The 20456-nt window shown below is 38.8% G+C and overlaps 2 protein-coding genes across 2 annotated transcripts in view; one reads left to right on the top strand and one right to left on the bottom strand.

The window, feature by feature from the left end:
- LOC135470687 (putative ferric-chelate reductase 1 homolog) overlaps positions 1-20456 on the bottom strand; it is a 241580-nt gene that overhangs the window by 181299 nt on the left and 39825 nt on the right. The gene's annotated exons all lie outside the window — the stretch shown is intronic.
- LOC135469740 (uncharacterized) lies at positions 1483-14154 on the top strand. Its single transcript, XM_064748312.1, has 6 exons — positions 1483-1586; positions 8874-9032; positions 11412-11592; positions 12317-12454; positions 12941-13076; positions 13463-14154. Exons 1-6 carry the CDS (start codon positions 1525-1527, stop codon positions 13609-13611), a joined length of 825 nt encoding a protein of 274 aa, XP_064604382.1. The 5' UTR covers positions 1483-1524; the 3' UTR covers positions 13612-14154.

The following is a 20456-nucleotide window of genomic DNA, read 5'->3' as shown; positions in this document are numbered from 1 at the left end:
TTAAAATTCACAACACCATTAATCTGATACATAGATGTACTTTTGGTACAAATAGACCCGTTTGCTTTCCGCTCCACGATACTGTGACGGTGATCACAGCACAAACCCTATCATGTTCATCACATTCATTTGCATGTAGCATATATCCCTTATCATATTCCGGTATGGTCTTACGAGTGAAACAAACGTTACCAAACTCACTAACGTTCAGGAAACTATCTACAGTGTCGTTGTGGAAAAAGATTGACCCGGACTTTCAAATTACTATTTCTTACGTAAAAATAGTCCCCAGAATGGCTTTTAAACCCCAATCACAAATGCCATAAAATTAAGTTTTGGTTTTGAAAAAAGGATTGGAACCTGCTGAGTAGGAAGCAGTGTCAGGTAAAAATTATCATTCATCAAGGTAATAAAACTGGCTCGAAACTTGAAGGTGCTATCCACTTAGAGCGAATACATGTATTAAGCTCGATATACATGTACATGTTGGCCTATATGGTTTAATAGTACATAATCTCGTTTTGCATCCCCACTATTTACATCCTTTTCCCCTCATGCCTTGGTGAAATTCCTTCTTAATCTATATTTCCACATTTTGTACATGTTGTGATGTGAATGAATAAAATGTAACAAAGTACACAGAGAGCTAAACATACCCAGCATACAGAACAAGCGAGTCTCAATCAAATGTACATGTAACGTATATGTGGAATATTGTTAGAAATATAGCGTGCTTCAATAAATTAATTGTCGGGCGACAAGTAGAGAGCAGAGCATGCGCTGTGGGGAGTATGATAACATGCATGACGTACACCCCCGACAGCCCCATTATAGCACACTGAATCGGGGTCTTCTGATTTTAAGTAAAATGTTAACAACGTCTGAAGCTTGCTGACATGTCTGTTGCCTATACATGTAGTTGGATATGCCATAGGCCTATACAGTGTGTGCCGGGTTGAAAAAGCTAGAATTTAAAACCAATCCATACATTGTAACTTTAATACTGTCATTTAAAAAAATCCTCAGTCTGTTTACACCCATTTAAATGGCTTGTTCTTAAGTTGGATATGACACAGGCCTCTATACTGTGCGTGACTTTTCTTTATATTGTAACGTACTGAGATTTAAACAATCCCCTTACCAGTAGAAATACCCCTGAACAGATTATACCGCATATGACATAGGTTTTTTTATACCCTGAGTACAGCTGCAATTTAAAACTCATCCTTATGTAGGAACTCAAAGACATTTAAACAGCCACTCATCTGTACGTACTCCTCTGAATAAATTCCCAAGAGCAGCGGAAACACATACTAAAAACGTTTATTTTGTGGAGCTCGTGACATCCCCAGAGGTCGTCATTTAATGCGGTGACACAGTTTCGGGGTATCCCAAGTATTGCGCTGTGCATGAGCGTGCTGGCTCTCGTTCAAAGTGCTTTCATTTCCAAACTTCATGACACTCATTTCAGTATGACTAGAACTAGGATATGTGTTACTTTTGAAGGTGTTCTGATTGCATTGAATGGTTACACTAAGTAAAGAAGTGGCAGTTGTACAACTGGTTGGGAGATATGGTGTCAAAAGGTAGGATCACTGGTCTTAAAGAACTGATAGTGTACGGGGTCAACAAGATCTCCCTATACTTTGATTCCATGTAGGTCTGCTTAAATGTGTACATCAGATGTACACACCACCACATTGATACGACTAAACCACTGTAGAATGTATATGAAGACTCTTGGTAATTGTCTTGGTACGTAGTGAAATTGTGTTCAGGTTCCATAGGTTATGTTTTTTCTGTACCTCATACTGGGACAGGCTACGCTATTTACACCAAGCTTAAACTCCTATAGTTCAAGCCTGATTGAACTCGATATATGTGAATACCTTTGTTATTTATTTGGTCAGGAGTTCCTCGGGCGAATTTTGTAAGGTTTTATATCACGAGTCGTATTGTGTTATGGCATTTCTGTCCGTCTGTCGGTATGTCTGCAAATATTTTGCCACTCTATATAGCTATGCAACACTGTATATAATGTATATGTCTAGAAGCTTTCTCATAAGCGTTACACATTTGAGCACATTTTGCCTGCCAGAGCAGAAGCCTGTTTTGTCCCATTTTGTGTGCATTAAAGGTGCTCACATACACATGCTAACTTGTTGAGACATGCTGGTGCTACGTGTACAGTTTTATCTTACGGTGGGTGGGCATCGGTCACCTGGACACTTCTTCTTGCCCTTACCAGAACCTGTTCTAGTTGTTGACCATTAGTCGCAGAACCCGGGGAGGAGGTGGGGTTGCTTTCGAACTGGACATCAGGACCACGACATGTGAATCTTCGTTTTTCTGCTATTCATTCTTTGGTGACGGGCGCATATTTAGACACCTCGAAACTCTTACTTTCAGTTAAAAATCAACTGCATGTTTAATATTCAATAACCCTTTAACCTATTTACACCATCGTTTGTTGGTGGTGAAAACCGGCCTCATGCCTCGGTGTATGATGAGAAGGAGTCCTACGACACGAAATTTGTAACACAATAGTTCATATCTGGCAGGTCAGCCGCAAAATTTAAACAACTCTGGACATATTACAAATAAATTAAAGTGGAACCTTCACACCCGGGTTTTTCACAGACATGGAATTGGGGGTTTGAGCTATTCATACTGTGTTTTTGTGAAGGCTAATTCAGTTATGTTTTGGAAAAGATTTTCACGCGAGTTTTACATTTCAGGGGTAATGTCACGGCTGAAGCCGGAAAGGCATGAGTTCGATTAGTCGTGAAGCATGCCTTATTATATACAGCGCATGCGCCGCTCTCAATACTCGTTTTCCATCACTGTCAACACTTGTAAGTTTTGTGAGGAAATCTGGAACAGCGCCAAATTCATTGGGGGTCACCGTCATAAAGAAGGAAGTGATGTCAGAAAACACAAAAACTCGGTTTTAACTTTTGTATTTATTATTAGTTGATATACATGGACATTTGAGGCAATTGTATTGATGAAGGTAGATACATGTAGCTAGCGACGATATGTGATACATGTAGATGGCAAACACAGTCATGTAAATGCTTAATGAATGAAGCTTATCTACAGATATGTGTTTAATATTTCTTTAAGAAAAGGGTATTTGCCAATATTTTCGTATGGTAATTAATTGGGATCGCCTTTTGGTGTTTATCGTCTTTGCATAATATTGTTCTAAATAATGATATTTAGAATGGTATGGTTAGAATGGAATGGTATGGTTAATAAATGTATATGACTGTACATTTGTTGTTTATATCCCCAAAATATGTATTTAATCTGAATTATGATAATATTTAGGAATATAATAAAAATATAAATATGATCAAAATTCAGGCTGAGCAAATTTATAACATTATTGCACAAATACTATATACAGGTCAAGCTTGTCTAGTGGCGGAAGTGATGTAAAGCAAGTGAAATGAGCGGCACATGCGCTATAAGGAATATATGGAAGCGGATATGACATCGCTCATGCCTCAATGTCGCCATGCACGTACACACGTCTTTCACCGCTGCCTTTAAATGCAGACGCAATGCCGGTTTCCATGGCAGCCGTAGAAAGGATAAAATTTCGATATGAACAAGTAAGTAGATATTACTATACCGATTACAAGGATCTGGTGCGAAGATATGACCAATGATAAAACATGTATGGTGAGTGATAGATCGCGAGTAACAGTGAGGATACGGGTGCTATTTGGGGAAACCATGGAATCCACTGAAGTGTGTCAGGTGTAGGCATACCTGCGTAAATAGGCGACTCTCACTCGTGCATAGATCTCTTACACAATCCCCTTGTAACTAACCGCCCGTGACGTTACATAAATGTTATTCATCAGCTATAGGTTACCTCTGACGTCCAAGGTGGTCAGACAAATATTCATGAAAGGCTGAAGTGACGACTTAGCTAACGACGAATGCGTGTGAAGTAGATTATTGATTTTCAGACGATACTATACAGTATGGATGCAGGAGGATGGTGTACGTGTATTTTCCAGACATTCTGAGTTCATGGCTTATACACCGCGCACTTGACAGTCTACCTGCATAGCTGGCAGTGCACTCGTCTTAAGAGCGTGTGGGGCTCTCGCGGGGTATTTCACACACATCGATCCCTGATTAATGCAGACAGACGATTTGTCAACATATAATAGACATTGATACAGCAGAGAGAGTAACATCAGAGCAGTGACGATAGTGTCATACATGTAGTTGGCAAACACATTCACGTAAATGCTTAAAGCAGAAGAAAACACAAAATTATACCAAAATAAGACGAAAGAGTGCAGATGAAGCTTATTTGCAGCTATGTGTTTAATATTTCTTTAAGAAAAATGCATTTGCCAATATTTTCGTATGTTGATTAATTGGGATAACCTTTGGGTATTTATTGTCTTTGCATAATATTGTTCTAAAAAGGATGTAATGTATGGCTAATGAATGTATTTGGCTGTGCATTTGTTGTTTATATCCCAAAAGTATGTATTTAATCTGTATTATGATAATATTTAGGAATATAGTGAAAATACAAAATATGATCAAAAAATCCAGGTTGAAAACATTTCTAACGTTATTGCACAAATACTATGTACACCAAAAGGTGGTGTCGAATACCCATCATGCAAAAATTATTTTCAACTGTCTTTTTCTCTTTAAAGAAAAATGAAAAATATATATATGTATATTTAAATATATAAAAGATTACATTTATGACTAACTCTTATCTGGATTTTGTGTCATTTTCATATTTTCTTCACCATTAAATATTAGAATATTACTGGACCCTTAGCACCATGGCATAAGTGGAATTAGGTAAAAGAAATGCCGTGATGTTAATTGCAAGATTTTGGGTAATTATGACCTGGCCAAGAGCTGTAGTTTATTTTGAGCTCCGGTGCATCCTTTACCACTAAACCAGATCACTTTTGTATAAAAGAAAAAAAATACATAGCATATGTAATCACAAATTCCTATATAGTGGAAGTTTAAGTTGGAAAGTCCCAAATGAGCTAAACTTTCGTTCATACAGGTGCAATTTTAGAGGCAAATGAATGTCACAAAATATTAGTTTTGGTGCCGAAACTTACAATTTTCCAGAAGGATATTATTCCATGTTCCAAGCAAACATCAAAACACCTTCTAAAATCAATAAAATTCTCAGGAAAAATGAGCACGTTAGTTGTGGTCGAAATTTATTGTCATTAAGCGTACCTCTGAGATCGATTGACCATGTTCCGAGCTTAGCTTTCAGATTAACGACTCACTGCATGTACTAAACTGGGACTCGACCCTGTCACCAGCGGTGTCCCCAGCGTGTGAAGAAAAAAGCAGGTTTGTTGTTACTTTAATGTAATGTTAATTTCACATTACCTCGTTACGCTGGAATAATAAACATCATAACATCGCAATTAAAACAAACGGAGCCTATGATGCTATAGAATGAACTCGACTGTTCACAAAATTAAGATCATGTTGTTCCACAATTGTTCCTTTTATTCCTTCTGTTCATGATTAAAATACAAATGCGTTATATAGTGTAGGTCCTACATCTTTTTCCGGACGATACCGTGAGCTTCCGACTCGATGTAAGAATGGCAGTTAGCGAAGTCTGGCTTGATGTCTATTCACTAGGTACATTTGTGTTAATAAGCCCAGTCGGCATTTTAGGGGTCTCACCCCTTTAGGCGTTCACGCAGATATCGGTGAGACAGGTGGGAGCCTCTGCGAACTACCGCTAAAACACGTGATTTTACGTTAGGTGCCAACGGTACCGACGATAGATAGATAGATGTGTATTGAATCTATCAACTACCGTAAAGTAACGTCTTTCATCTACGTTGGTTTGCGAGAGCTCCCGCGCGTCTCGCCGATATTTGCGTGAACTCGCGAGACCCTTGAAACGACCATTGGGCTTATTGCGACGCTGTGGTCTTTATTATGCACTACCAACTATGTGATATGAAGTCAGAAATGTTGCTGGGTGAAAGGGAACACCTTATTGTAGTGTACAGCTCTGACATATTGAGGACAGCATACTCAAAAAAAAAAACAAAAAAGCCCGAGCTCCAGGTTAGTGAAGGCGTGGAAAAGTGCATATTTTATTTATTTATTTATTTATTTGATTGGTGTTTTACGCCGTACTCAAGAATATTTCACTTATACGACGGCGGCCAGCATTATGGTGGGTGGAAACTGGGCAGAGCCCGGGGGAAACCCACGACCATCCGCAGGTTGCTGGCAGACCTTCTCACTTACGGCCGGAGAGGAAGCCAGCATGAGCTGGACTTGAACCCACAGCGACCGCATTGGTGAGAGGCTCCTGGGTCATTACGCTGCGCTAGCGCGCTAACCGACTGAGCCATGGAGGCCCCGAAAAGTGCAGATCAGTATTTCTGAAAGCTAAGTGCATGACAAGAATGAAACACATCTCAGATCTAATGCTGGAAGTCTAGTTCTTTGTATGGCATATACCTTACTGAAAGATTGTCGTGGCGATTGATGAACATAAAGTCAAACATGGAAATGGAACTACGAAAATATTAGAAAGTTGTTTAATCTTTTAGAAATGGAAGAACACCATTTTGTCAGAAAAAAACGGTATATGTGTTATTATTGGTTACGTTCGAGATGGTCGACGATCGGGGTTTTCTATTTGAATCTGTAAACCAGAGATTTGAGATCAGTTGCTCCAAAGTGTATCTTAAGTAAGATGTAACATTTAATACCAGTATAATACCGATACTCAACAAATGGACCTTCAGTCCGCATATAACTAAATGTTCATATAAGAAGCGCTTGCAATGTCTATTAAGAGTCACGTGTTTTCAAGAGCCACGTATGAAATGACACCTGTGTTAGTTGTTACTTTCCCTGCCATGACAACTGTTTGATACCAACCACATTAATCGAGGCAGTGGTTTCAGTGATACAGTCACAACCACAAGTAGGACGTATCGGGGTCACTTGCGACATGGTGAAATTAACATGGGTCATAAACCCCGGAGAATTATACGGCTTTGGAACAGCATCATATCCCCGATGAAATTAATGTTCTGAAAAACCGAATCGTAAAGTAGCCATAGTCTGGCATCCAGACCGCACGTGAAGTTAATGGCCCAAGTAAAACCTGCTTGTCGCATCAAAAACAAAAAGAACTTCTGCAGAGGATAGATTGTGAAGCCTTAGAGGAGAACCAAAAATACAGATGGTGGAAATTCCAGACGAAAATGCGCATAAAGTTGCTCACAAATATTGTGTTAAATGCTTTTTTTAGAATTTTCTTGTCGGAGATTAAGACATAAAAAATGTATGGTAGGTTTTCGGACCACCCTTTGATATATGTGGTTTTTGCATGATATGATGCATGGCTAATCAATTTATTTTAATGTAAATTTGTTGATTACGTCTTAACACACGCATTAAATCTGAATTATGATAATATTTAGGAATATGTTAGATATATAAATATAATCAAATTACAATGTTTAAAATATTTGTCAGCTGGAAAGTTCATATCCAAGGCCAAATTATTATTTATATATATTTATTGGACATTGTGTGCCATACTTCTTTGGGACTTTGTTATGTCTAGACGATATATACCAAAAAGTGGTCCTAAATACCCACCATATAAAACAGTTTTCAAATGTCCTTTTGTCCTGAAAGAAGAATCGGAAAAAATACTGATGATCATATTTACAAATAACTTTTCAGTCATTCTTCACCTTTAACATACTAATCGCCGTAGCTTAAAGCCATTCAAATGTAATATATTTGCAGATTTGTTTTTCACCTTATCTGGACTGATGAAAACATAGTGGTTTTTTTTAGATCAAAACAATCCTTATCAAAAGTTAACAGCATAAAACGTGACTAAAACGTGCATATCTCTCTTGGTTTCTCGTGTACATGTATAAACGATCATGTAAACATTCCTTAGGTGTTGTTGTACGGTACCTCACCTCTGTTTTTCAAAATATCAAATTTGATACCATTAAAGTGGTAAAGAAATGTACCTGACATAAACATTCAATTTTGAATAATTAATTGGACACTACTATTGTCAGAAATGTTCAAAAATATAGTTAGGATGCTCCAAAGGGATGCTCAATACGTTTTGTGCCTTGAAAGTCTACAAAAGTTCTGCGTGTTATAGTCCATTACAAGTTTTATAAGACAAACACTTCACATTTAGAAAGTATTTAATTAGTCTATAGTCCTGACGTCATACAGTCCAATGCAGATATGCATACTTGCTGACAAATGCCACATCCGGGTATCCTAATGATACAGATCACCGCAGTGACGTTCAGCTATACTAAAGCGATTCACTGAGGCAATTCGGAGCAAGCGCACTGCCCAATGTCTGATAAAATACGGCTTACATAAGGAGTTGCAACCTCTAAATCTACATGTGTGCGTCATTGCAAAGAAGCATTGTATTTATTGGGTGTCAAAATTAGGACTATCTACCATCAATTTCTACTCCGTAGCGACAAAATATTCTGATGTCAGAAATGTAATATAAAGTAAATCCAGGTGACCAGTTAAACGGATTGAAACAAAACAAACTGTTAACACACCCCTTGAATAATACACAAGGTGCAGGTTCAAACCCGGCATTGGACTGAGAATTTATAGATTCCTCCGCTCTCACTGCATGTGGGGACTGGGTAACGTTTGCGTTTTTATAACTATATAGTTATTAATGATTCTGAAGGACTACAGTGTTGGGAATTAGGGAGGAATGAAAACTATGGATTTACAAATAAAAAGGAAAACCTGAAAATATAGTTGAATACACCAATTAATAAAAACATAGTTTCTCTTTTAAACAGAATCCGACTTTACGTGCATATGAGAACAACACATGCACCGGAAGCGACGTACCAAGAAAACACGGAAGACGAGATGAATGAGAACCTCGCAGTGGCACAGGCGGGGAAGCTGTCATATGAGTCACGTGATTTTGGGAGAGTCTGGAATTTACTTCGTGGGTAAGAAATAGTCTGACCACCTTTCGATGGCATAATGTTGTCAGTGTTTTAGCAAGAACATCGATGCAGCTTCCGTTCATGTAAATAGCAACAGACTTTACATGACTACATGTAAAGGCAGTCTTGGTTAAGCATCACTTTGTGTATGTCACAAGCTGGTGTTAAACATCTATTAAAGTATGGCCGGTGTCCCTATCTTTCCATATCGACAGTTTAATACGACGGAATGCATGTAAATGCTTAAATATTGTAGCACCAAGTTACAAGCTCTCTAGTCACACGGCTTAAGCGAAATGGCACAAAGGCAAAAAAAAGTCCGTCTTGTTAATGACAAATTTAATCAGACGTCAACGGTCTAAAACTAAATGGTCTTAAATGCTTTGGTTTGCAATTATGTTATTTACTTAGTTGATTGTTGTTTTACACAAGAATACTTCACTTAAAAAAAAAACACAAAGCAATGTATTTTATTGTAGTTTAAACGTCTTTGTGTATCTCCTCAGAACCCAACGCTGGCCAGAAGGTCAACTGTTTCTCTTTTCTTTGGAGTTATTTATACAGTATTCTAAACATTTATAACTGTTAGAAAAAAAAGGTTTCTGAAAATTGTATTGATCGCATCTGACATCCAAATTGTTGAAGAGCCAGTTGAAACGAACCAGTGTTACTGTTTACATGAACAGGCGGAGAACGGCATATGAATAACGGTTTAACGCTTCAAGCTTCATTGTTGCGCTTTGTTAGCATTTATCAAGATGGCATGTATGATCCTGATAACTTTTTATTTGCATAACATATTCCACAGCACAGCAGTTTTAAAAATTCTAGACCAGTGACGTCTGATAAACTCTAAACCACATCACTACATCATTAAAATAATTTTGCGTAAGTGATGGTCACGGGTGAGTGGGGGGGGGGGGCGTGTAATTTGCTACTGTTTAAGCAGTTGCATAGACATTCAGAACAACACCTTGGCTGAGGTAAATTTACGAGAGGCCATAATTCACCGGTTACGTGTGACCATTTGCCAATTATCACACGTTCGTCGCTGCTTTGGTTTGAATCTCTATGCTCTAAGTATTTCATTTGCATATTTATTTAATTCTGCTTGGTGTTTTACGCCATGCTCAAGAATATTTTCTCTCATACTATGGCGGCCAGCATTATGGTGGCAGAGCATCATGTAAATCCATGTAAATCTATTATTACATTCAATCATAAACATATTATATATCCAGCAGCTGATGCCTGTACTCTGGTAATTTGTGCCCGATGACATGACAATGAACATTAACCGATCACAAATAACGATATTAAAGACTACAGCATTGGGAGCAGAAGCAGAGCAGTGATGACATTATGGTAGCTGACAAATGTCCCCGTGTTACAGGTGAAGTACGTCCTCTTGTCTATTTACCTCATTTAGGGCTCTGTTATAACTGTTCATGTAAATGCATGAACAATAGCAAGTTACACCCCCTCCCCACCCCCGGCAACATGGAGTAAACAGAATTGGGTAAACAAATGCAGCGATGTTAGTTGCAATTTACTAGACGTCAGTTGTCTCGAATTACTTAAAATGCTGTGTTGTAATCATATTAAATGAACGATCATATGAAAACAATGCAAAGTAGACATCACGGAAACAAAGGCAATGTGATAGTTGTGAAATGGCCACACCTAAAAGTTTAGATCTGGTCTCTAAGTTGGGGTTTTAATACACTGTTCATTTAAATGTAAAAATATTGGCAACTTTCATCTCCTACCTCCATGGCTTTAGCACAATTTGTCAAAGATTGCATGCTGTCATGTTAATTGCAGTTAACCCACAATAATATACCTCTCTATAGCGTTATGCGGTTATGTAACAGCACAAACACGTCAACTGAGAAGACAACCATAAAATCGGGTGGATTGTCTTGCTGGCAATTTGAGATGAACTGGATCATAGTTTATGGCCTCGGTAGGATTTCTCCAGACAGAAATATTCGCATGAGTCGAGCTGCGTTACATGGCCCATTGCATGCATGACTATATCTGTAGTATTTATTGCCAATCATGTGTATGTTATTCGGACAGTAACCTGAGTTTGAAACTTTGATTTTCAAAACTTGGAAAATACACAGCTGTAACGATGGCTTTCCACATTCATGTTTGATCTGGTTTGATCGACACCCGTGAAATAAAAAAGATTTTCGCGGTTCATTTTTCCTCTGTACTGATTATTAATTTAGACTGTTTCTATGTCGTATGACTGAGCACTCCTGAAATCATTATACAGTGTACAATGGTCTTGTTTACAGTAGTTTTTTACTCAGATAGGTGTAATTAACAGGTTTTATGCATACATGACACTATTTACTGTAAACTTATTAACAGGCCTTACTATCAGCACAATCAGCTCGTGCGGCATGCTCAGAAACTGAAGATGGAGAACACGGAAAGCGGTCCACGATTTTTTCGTCTTCTACCGCTAGGTGGCGGTTACAGCATAGCGACAGACGCCGCTGTTTTTGTGATCTGGCTCCTAGTTTTCGTGTACCCGTTTGCTGCCATGGGGGTAAGCGTAATTCATTGACCCCCGGGTGTCATGGTTTCGATGCATACCTCGAACATGCGAAATATTTCGTAAAATCAGAAATCTTGAGCTGGTACACGTCGCCAAAAAACCTCTGCATATAAACCTGTAGTCCTTGGAGATATAGATAACGGAAAATATCAGTTTTCTGTAATGAAATCCTAAACTATGGCTTGTGTACAGGTGACTAAAACTAAGATGTGTTTTTGGCATCATTTATATCTTTTTATCCAGAGAGCATGTAGGATGAACTTGGCTTGCAGACAAAACTGTGTAAGATGTTTTGAATGTCTAAAATGCGAGATTAACAAAGAACCGCCTCTCAATCTAATCATGCAGTGACAATCAATCACAACGGCGACAAAACTGGAGATTTTCGCATTAAGCGAGCCACATGTTATTAGTTGTTTAAAGACTATTGTGTTGTATTATGATCTCGATATATATATTTAGGCTATTAAAATATATTCAAAGATGCGAAATGTATATATAGTTTTCGTGTTCTAGTCATTTTTTGCGATGGATTTTACAAAAGGCAGCTTTTTTTTCGTTTGATTGTGGATGTTTTCACTTGCTTATCGAAAAACACGCTGTTTAATGATTGTTTATATGATACAGCGTTTATAAAATGTATTAGATCTTACTAAACTGTTTCTGTTTGCTAGAGACAAACTGGTTGATTTGTTGTTACTTTTCTCTGATTCAGACAGCTTGTTTCTGTCGGAATGTGGTGAACATTATCAGCGCCGTTATTCTGGCCCTGCTTATAAGCCTTCATATCGGATGCATGTGGTTGGCGAGCAAAAACTGGAAGAAATTAAAACGCAGCTGGTACTTTACAAAGGTGAGTAAAAAGCATGAAAAAAGAACTAATTTCTCAAAGTACATGTACACTTTAGCCTGCAGTTAGCTTTGATTGTTGCCACACAATTCATAAACAATAGAATATCCATTTACCCCAGTGAACCAGGTTTCTTTTTTTTTGACCGCTTTTCTCACCTTTTATAAAACAGAATCTGCTAAATTGTTTTAAATGCTTTGGCTTGTTTTTAAACTACGGCTTGCTCAAGAACAGTTTACTTATATGATGGTGATCAGGTTTAAGGGTGATAAAAACCTTCGCCAGGTACATGTACCCGACAAACTCTTGAAATCTCAGGTGAATCAGCGAGCATTGGACAGGCGGCCTCAAAGATGAAGGGCTTGAAGAGGACCGGGTCTTTCCTTTTTACCCATAAACCCAGCCGATTTCGTATGAAGGAATATTAGATCGCGGCGCACTAGTATTCTTCATGCGTTTCTGTTTCTCATGCAAGATTGTGTTTTGCAGATAGCAATGCCAAATCTCTTTGGCATGGAGAACAGACTGACAAATATCACAACTGAAACTTTAAACCAAACCGACCATTTAAACAAATCGCAGAAACAGATCATTCTAACAAAGCTACAGTCAGAGAAAAGGGAGAGTACATGTAGTTCAGCTGGCCGTCTTGTTTTAGCTTGTTTTACCACATGACTTCAAAATGGCTCATTGCACATATTCAAATATGTATTTTGGAACTGTATTTCATTTAAGATTACAAAGGGCATAAAACAGATCAGGTTCTTTTATGGTACAGACAAAATAAATTCATGGGAAGTTATAGCGTAATTTTAAACAAAATTTTCATAAATATGTACAGCTATTAAATTGGCAGCTTTGTGTGAAAGATATTACAGACCACTCCATCAGTTTTAATACAGTTTGTCTTGTCCTTCTTTTCCAAAAAATTCTTGTCATAGCTTGCAATGTAATGGTTGCTGGATTCTGCAAACAAGAAATGAGCGGATCCTTTAAATTTTGTCTTTGCAGATGGAAAAGTTCTGGTGATGATTGTAAGTGATATATACTGGAAGACCAAGGTATTGGATCCCATTATATTACTCTCCATCATGGCTACCGCCAACCTTGTGTCATTGATATTACAAATAGAGTTTTACAAAACTGACGGAGTTGCGTGACCTCAGATGAACCGCAGCAGCTGATGTCGAGACAGGGAAACATGATAGCCGACACCTTCGGAACTTTCGCCAATCCAGGATTTAAGCCAGCCTGCGGGCTGTGTTAATTTAAGAAATCGGAGAAACAGAGGGGTGTAGGCTGTACTGGTTTGACAAATCAGAGAAATACAGGGGTGTGTGGACTGTACTGGTGTGACAAATCAAAGAAATAGAGGAGTGTACGGACTGTACCCGTATGACAAATCAGAGACAAAGAGGAGTGTACAGACTGTACTGGTATGACAAATCACAGGCATAAAGGCGTGCACGGACTGTACTGGTATGACAAATCGGAGACATAGAGGAGTGTACGGAATGTACCGGTATGACAGATCAGAGAAATGTTGCATTGTACGAACTACTGTTATGACAAATCAGAGAAATAGAGAGGTATGTTGACTGTACTGGTATGACAGTTCACCCAGGTGGAGCCCTGGGAATACAGATGGTACTGATACATGCATTAACAGGTACAAATATGACCAGCCATATAAATGGAGAAACATTTAGAAACATTAGTGTGTGGATGAAGATATACTATAGTGCTTGTCCCTTTGATAATGAGTCTTGTGGACTGACGGTTGTATGGGTAGAGGAAAGCGGATTGTGCGGTGTAAACCATGGTTATTTGTATCGAACCAAAATCCTGACATAAAGCAGTGGCGGACGCAACAAGACTTGAACATGAGGCCTCAAACATCTTAAGTAGCAATAAGCAGCACGCCACTTCACTGAATTGCATTGCTTTACTTTATACACAAGCAGTAACATTGAAGCCAATTTATTTATCGTTATCCCTGCTTCTCCCCCCCCCCCCCCACCGTATTCTTGAGTACGGCGTAAAATACTAATGAAATAAATAAATAAATAAATTTATCGTTACTTAATATGGAGAACAAAGCTATACTTCAAACGTGTTCGGATCAAGGTGGGCTTTTTAAAATTTTATTTACTTGAATACTATTATGTAGTCCACCGACATTTGGTAATTAAGTTACTGACGAACTTTCCTGCGTGTTAGGCAGACATTGATACACACCATGTTGATGGAAGAAAAGAAGTTTTCAACGAACGCTAGACTGCGCAAATCGCCAAACGAAAGTTGCGTAGGGAAGTATACAAAGGTCGAAGATTAGGACTGAACTCGTGCTTTTTGTGTCCTTATAACTGACAGACAAGCACCATCAATCACTCGGCCAGGTCCTGTAGAATTAAATGGAAAAAGCCGGTAGCACTCAATTTGTATGTGGTATTGCGTCCTTTTTACTGTCTCGCAGGGTTGGCCTATGGGTTACCCAAACGTCAGAATTGTTCTTCGCAATGCCCCTTTTGCACTGCGTCTGAGAAGAACACTGATGATAAGTTAACCATGTGATATTTGTTTTAATTTTCGTGAATGTTTCTGTAATTCATGCATATGATGTCGTGTATATTTATTTCTTTGAGTGTTTAAAATTAAAGACTATTTATTTAAATGAAGGTGTAGAATCTTTTTACTTGAGAAAGCGTAAAATAACCGGAGAGACTAGCTTCGATTTGATGGAGAAGAAAGAACAAAAGCTGCCCAGATGATGTTATCATTTAACAAAATTACTAACAAAGTGAAATGGAGTGTAGACTGCAATCATACCAGAACAATACAGGATGAATAAAAATTACACCCCACCCGTCTGTCTGTACCCTGCGGTATAGACAGAAACGTAGTCTGACATTCGGGACTTCTTGCTATGGCTAAAGTCTGGGATGCTTATAGCAGCCGCAACCTTACACGTATCTTGGCATTTAGACCCTTCGAAAAAGGTTTGTAAGTAATCAGGCCAATTTGTTTTAATGTAACAATTACAACACAGTTTACTGACATTTGGAATATCAGACTTCTTGACTTGCGACAGCCGGACGTTGAACGGCTCGGGAGCCTTCAAGTTATCCTCATACAATACACCAGAAACAGACGACTTCATAGCATCAGAGGCTGAATTATGAATAGTGGACTTCAGTTTGATAAGATGTTTTACAGTACGGAACTGACATCTTTTGTACAATGGCCACTCATTACATAATACATGAAGCACACTAAGTGTTTTTTGTTCTCAAACCTGCGGTACATATCCGTAAAGCAGCACACTGCACTGAATATAATTTTGCCTCCAGAGAAACGCATGGAAATCGTATGCTTCACAGCAGTTGTCTAAGCGTGATGGATAAGGGCTCTGTAAAGTAGCAACTAACTGGATTTATCAGCTCCCCAAAATTTCCCATAGACAAAGCGCATCATAGTCAGGACTTTCTGACATTAACCGTAATTCTTCTAGGTTTTCGGACACTAGAAATTAGAACAGTATACTCTCGAATATCCCCACCCCTAAGCCTAGGTAATTAAACTTCTGAGGACGCTGCCAAAGGGGGGTGGCTAATTGGTGTTTACACAAACCAAGCGGATTATAACTGCCTTACCCAACCTTTCATATGTACGGCGGTGGCTGCTACCCGACACGCATGATTACCCATAGGGCTAGACTATTCTCCTTAACTGGACACAGACTCCCATTACAACTTCCCGTTGTAATTCTGTGTATTTTAGGGTGTAAAGTCTTTTTTTGCTGCCAGTCTGCCGTTTTTGGTGTACAGGTGCATGCTTGGTATCAGAATGATGGAAACTCTCTAAGAAAGTTTGAAATTTTGGGCGAGAGGACACAAGGAGACAGGTGGTGATGAGGCTGTGAGTGACGTCCCCTTTGCGTTGCTAGACACCCCTCCCAGCTGCCGACATAGAAAGGTCCAGATTTTGACGGTCAACCTATGTCAAGATTTTTATTGCTTCTTTCTCACAGGCTGAGTCAGGTATGCACCAAAGCCTATTGGCCACGGAATGTTTGGGACTGGGCTACAGAGCTAAACGTTAACATTGTCGCTTATGGAAAACTAAAGAGGGACTGTGGCCAACTATCAGTCACTGATAAATGTCCGCTGAAGTACTGGTGCAACAACAACAAAAAGAACAAAACAACAACTTCACGAAGGAGTTAGCGCCCTTCATTAACCGCAGAGTAAACGTTTACTACAGGTACTATGGTTGCAGTTTAACTATACTAAAATTTTCACAAAGAAACTTATTCCATACTGGTTCTAACGTTTTCGTTCAATCCTTGCCACAAACGCTTACTGTACCGGAACACATCAACGGCGGGCCATGGTTCCAATTTCATCAATATCCATAGCTGGTATAATCCTGGTAGGTTCTCCGTAATATTTTATATATAACTGCCCTTCTAGTAGCCTACTGTAATACTAAACGAAGTGCCCAACCATCAGGTATCCAGATGATAAATTGCATTGAATCAAAATGCATTCCATAAAAACACACGCCAGTACTGATTAACACTCATCGAGCGTGGCACTCAGTAATCCCAACATAATGAACTCAAACGTTTGGATTATCGGGACTCTGAGCCAGGTACCCAATATATCCTGTCGACTTTCGGTTATTGGATGCTCAGTCACCTGTCCTCTACAACGTATTACCCTTGTCAAACAACCATGTCATATGAACACCCACGTGGCGCTGCTTTGGCAGATCAAAGAAAATTCCGCCTAAATCCAACTAGGCGAAGACCGTACTAATCGATTAAACAATTGAAACACTTTCAGTATCCATTCCGCTCTAAATATCAAAAGTATTGATTTTAAAACCTCTAAATTCCTGTTAATTTGCCGCACTGTTTTTTGTTTGCACTATTAATCTACCTGTGAGGCTTTAATACATTGAAACAATGTTACAAATTGTTGTAAAGCTCTTGGCTTGAAATTATTTGCATTTCAAGTCAATTTAATCCTGTCATTTTTACTGAGCACGTATAGAATGCTGAACGGCCCAAGGTGATCTGGACATGTGAGACTGCTCTGAACAGGTTAACTTCAAACCCAGAGCAAAGTTGCGATTTGCATATCAACACAACTCGGATGTTTATATTTGATCACTCTAAGTCAGTCGTAGACTGACATCTCCTCACCAAAATTTCCGCACAATCTACTATTGTTAGATCATTAGAGCCTACATTTGTAAGTTGTGAAGACGTATGTATGTTCTGATGCAAACAATTTGGGTGAAAATGGATTTTCTAATGACATCACACCTGTAATGCTGAACCAAATTTCGGTAAGCCAGAGCTGTACAGTGTTCATGTTAGACAATGTTTTGTTCAACCTACGATAAGGTAAAAAAAACTTAACAATAACTAACAAACGTAAAGTATGTAACTAATAAAAATAAAAAAATAAAAATCACCAAATAGTAACTTAGTCTTATACTGCATTAAGCTCAGGACAAGCCAGGTCCAGCAACACCCTAAGTGATCCACAGAACACCAGTAACTGCTACAGCAACAACGTAAAGCAAAGAACAGAAACCTTCAACGATTGTAAATATACCGAAAATTTATGACTAACTGATTACCTAGAGAAGACTCTATAACACCTACATACAAACATACATGAGAAAAACCCCGACCAGACAAGACTTACACCTGAAAATTGTAGATATTTTCTCTGTGCAAACACTCCAAATCAACAGTAAACAGGGGCCGCTAACTCTCCCCGTTTATTCACAATGAGCCCGTAGGCCTATTTGTGTAAGCCGTTACCCTGGAAGAAGAAAAATGACCAGAGACTAAGCTTGTTTTGATGGAACAAACTAATCAGACGGAGTAAACCAGCCTGATGAGGTTATGGTCATCTATTTAAAGGTCTAAAAGGCGAAAAACAGGGTACTACATGCACCGATTCCCGAAGAATACAGGATGGCTGAAATATACACCCAACGCTTAGCTGAATTTTGAAGGCAATGAGAACACTAAAATGGAGTATATTTTATATGAAAGACCATTAAACATTGTCCAGCACTATATGGTCAGATAGGGCTACCATATAATCTAAAGTTTTAAAATATATTTTACACGTCGAAAAAATTCTAACAAAGTAAACCCATTTTTATGGACAATGTTTAATGGTCAGTCTAATATCCACTTCACGTGAGTGGGTTCTTTGCCTTTAATGTTAGTTACCCGTAAAGGAAAATTGTCAAGAATAGCTGTCTACCACTATCACCCCAACCAAGGTCAGTTTTCGAACTTAGAACAAAATGCGGTTTTGAACAACAGGGGTTGGGCATATAATGCTCTCACCAAACTACCCAACTAATTCAATCTGAAATAGAAAGCAAGTATACTTCTGCCCAGATTGCCTTTAAAATACACGTACATGCGTATTGCAATGCTGCCCCATCAGCCATGTATACAATTATGAGTACAAAGAAAACATTGCGGAGTAGAGAACAGACAGTAGTTCCAAACACCGTTGGTTTTTGTACGTTTAATCTTACAAGATACTGCACAGAAAAAGAAACACAATCTGAGAGGTAGCACGCAATGTTCACCTCACTTGCACATAACTGTACATAAAATGATTACGGTACGTCACAGAGAACGAAACTGAATTTGGGAGAACACAATGCTGGTCTCTCACATGCTTTATACACAATGATGTGCAGGGATTCTGATGTGCCAATATATATATAAGCTACAGGTGAGGAATAAAGCCTCAAGCATTGAGTATTTTTTCTGCACACATATACCTAAGGAGTCACGGACGCACTTGCTGGCCGATGGCACGGCTTGTCGACAATGTACGAGTTAATTACTTTCCTTGCCTTTAGTTTCTAATCTAAAGATTTCTAATGATTCAGCAGCTAGTAACAGGAACGTGTGAAATACCTCAAGTAACATCGTTTTGACACAAGTAAATGGCACATCCTTCCAAGTATGTCGAATATGAGTATCTAGAAATTTACATAACAGAAATATTTTCCCTCAGCTCAACCAAGGTCTCGAGCAGGGATCAGAGCCCTTCTAATCATACACGAGTCGTGACGTTGTTTTCTACCGCACAACGGCAAAGTGTCCGTGAAAAAAAAGCGAAAGCTTGCTGAACACTACCGGTGTTCATTCAAGAAAAGTTCTCCGCAATGCTCTTCAATGTGATACATTTGTGTTGCTGATACTTTGAAGAGATCAATATTTTCACGAGTCCGAAGGGTATAGCATATCATATATACGCAGAAGAGATAGTGAAATGTGTATTAGACTGGGGTGAGTTCTACGGGGCAGAAATGAGGTACATCCTTTAGAGCTTCTTTGCAACATGTCTGTTCAGATGTAAGGCTTAATTTCAGCTGAGTTCCATCGTTCCATGCATGATGTGAATGACGAATTCAGAGATGACACAGGCTGTAGCACTTGTGCTGATTTTTTGACTTCGTTACCCCCCAATCCTTTTCTGGACGACAGGGAAATATTCAGCAAACATCAAGTGTCAGACACGGTATTGTGTTGTAATCATACGGCCTACCACGTGATTTCAGTTCTGCCGCGCAGATCGTTGGGGATTACGAATGCTTCATAACACATTATGGATAAAACGGAAGATCGTATTTGGCTTACTAGAATCTGTCATACGGGTTACATGTGCGATCCGCGAGCGAATGTTGCACTGTGACAGTCTCTGCGCTGCCTCATTTGGATGTTATCTCGTCGCCGAAAAGTTTAGACCAGTAACAGATTTCTGAAAGTTCTGAATTTCTTTTTACTTTTAAGTACATTAAAGCGAACAAATGAGGTCAAGTTCTGGAATGTGATTTTTATGCATGGGTATATCCTAAGAGGGTGAATTTAATGTTTCAGACCCTTAGGATTCTCTTGAAAACAAAATTTTCAGAAAAGCCTTGAAACCGTGTACAATGTAGAAAGTGAGTT

The sequence above is a fragment of the Liolophura sinensis genome, chromosome 7 (genome assembly GCF_032854445.1).
Source record: "Liolophura sinensis isolate JHLJ2023 chromosome 7, CUHK_Ljap_v2, whole genome shotgun sequence".
In the NCBI taxonomy this organism is placed as follows: domain Eukaryota; kingdom Metazoa; phylum Mollusca; class Polyplacophora; order Chitonida; family Chitonidae; genus Liolophura; species Liolophura sinensis.
This window is presented reverse-complemented; position numbering and strand designations above follow the sequence as displayed.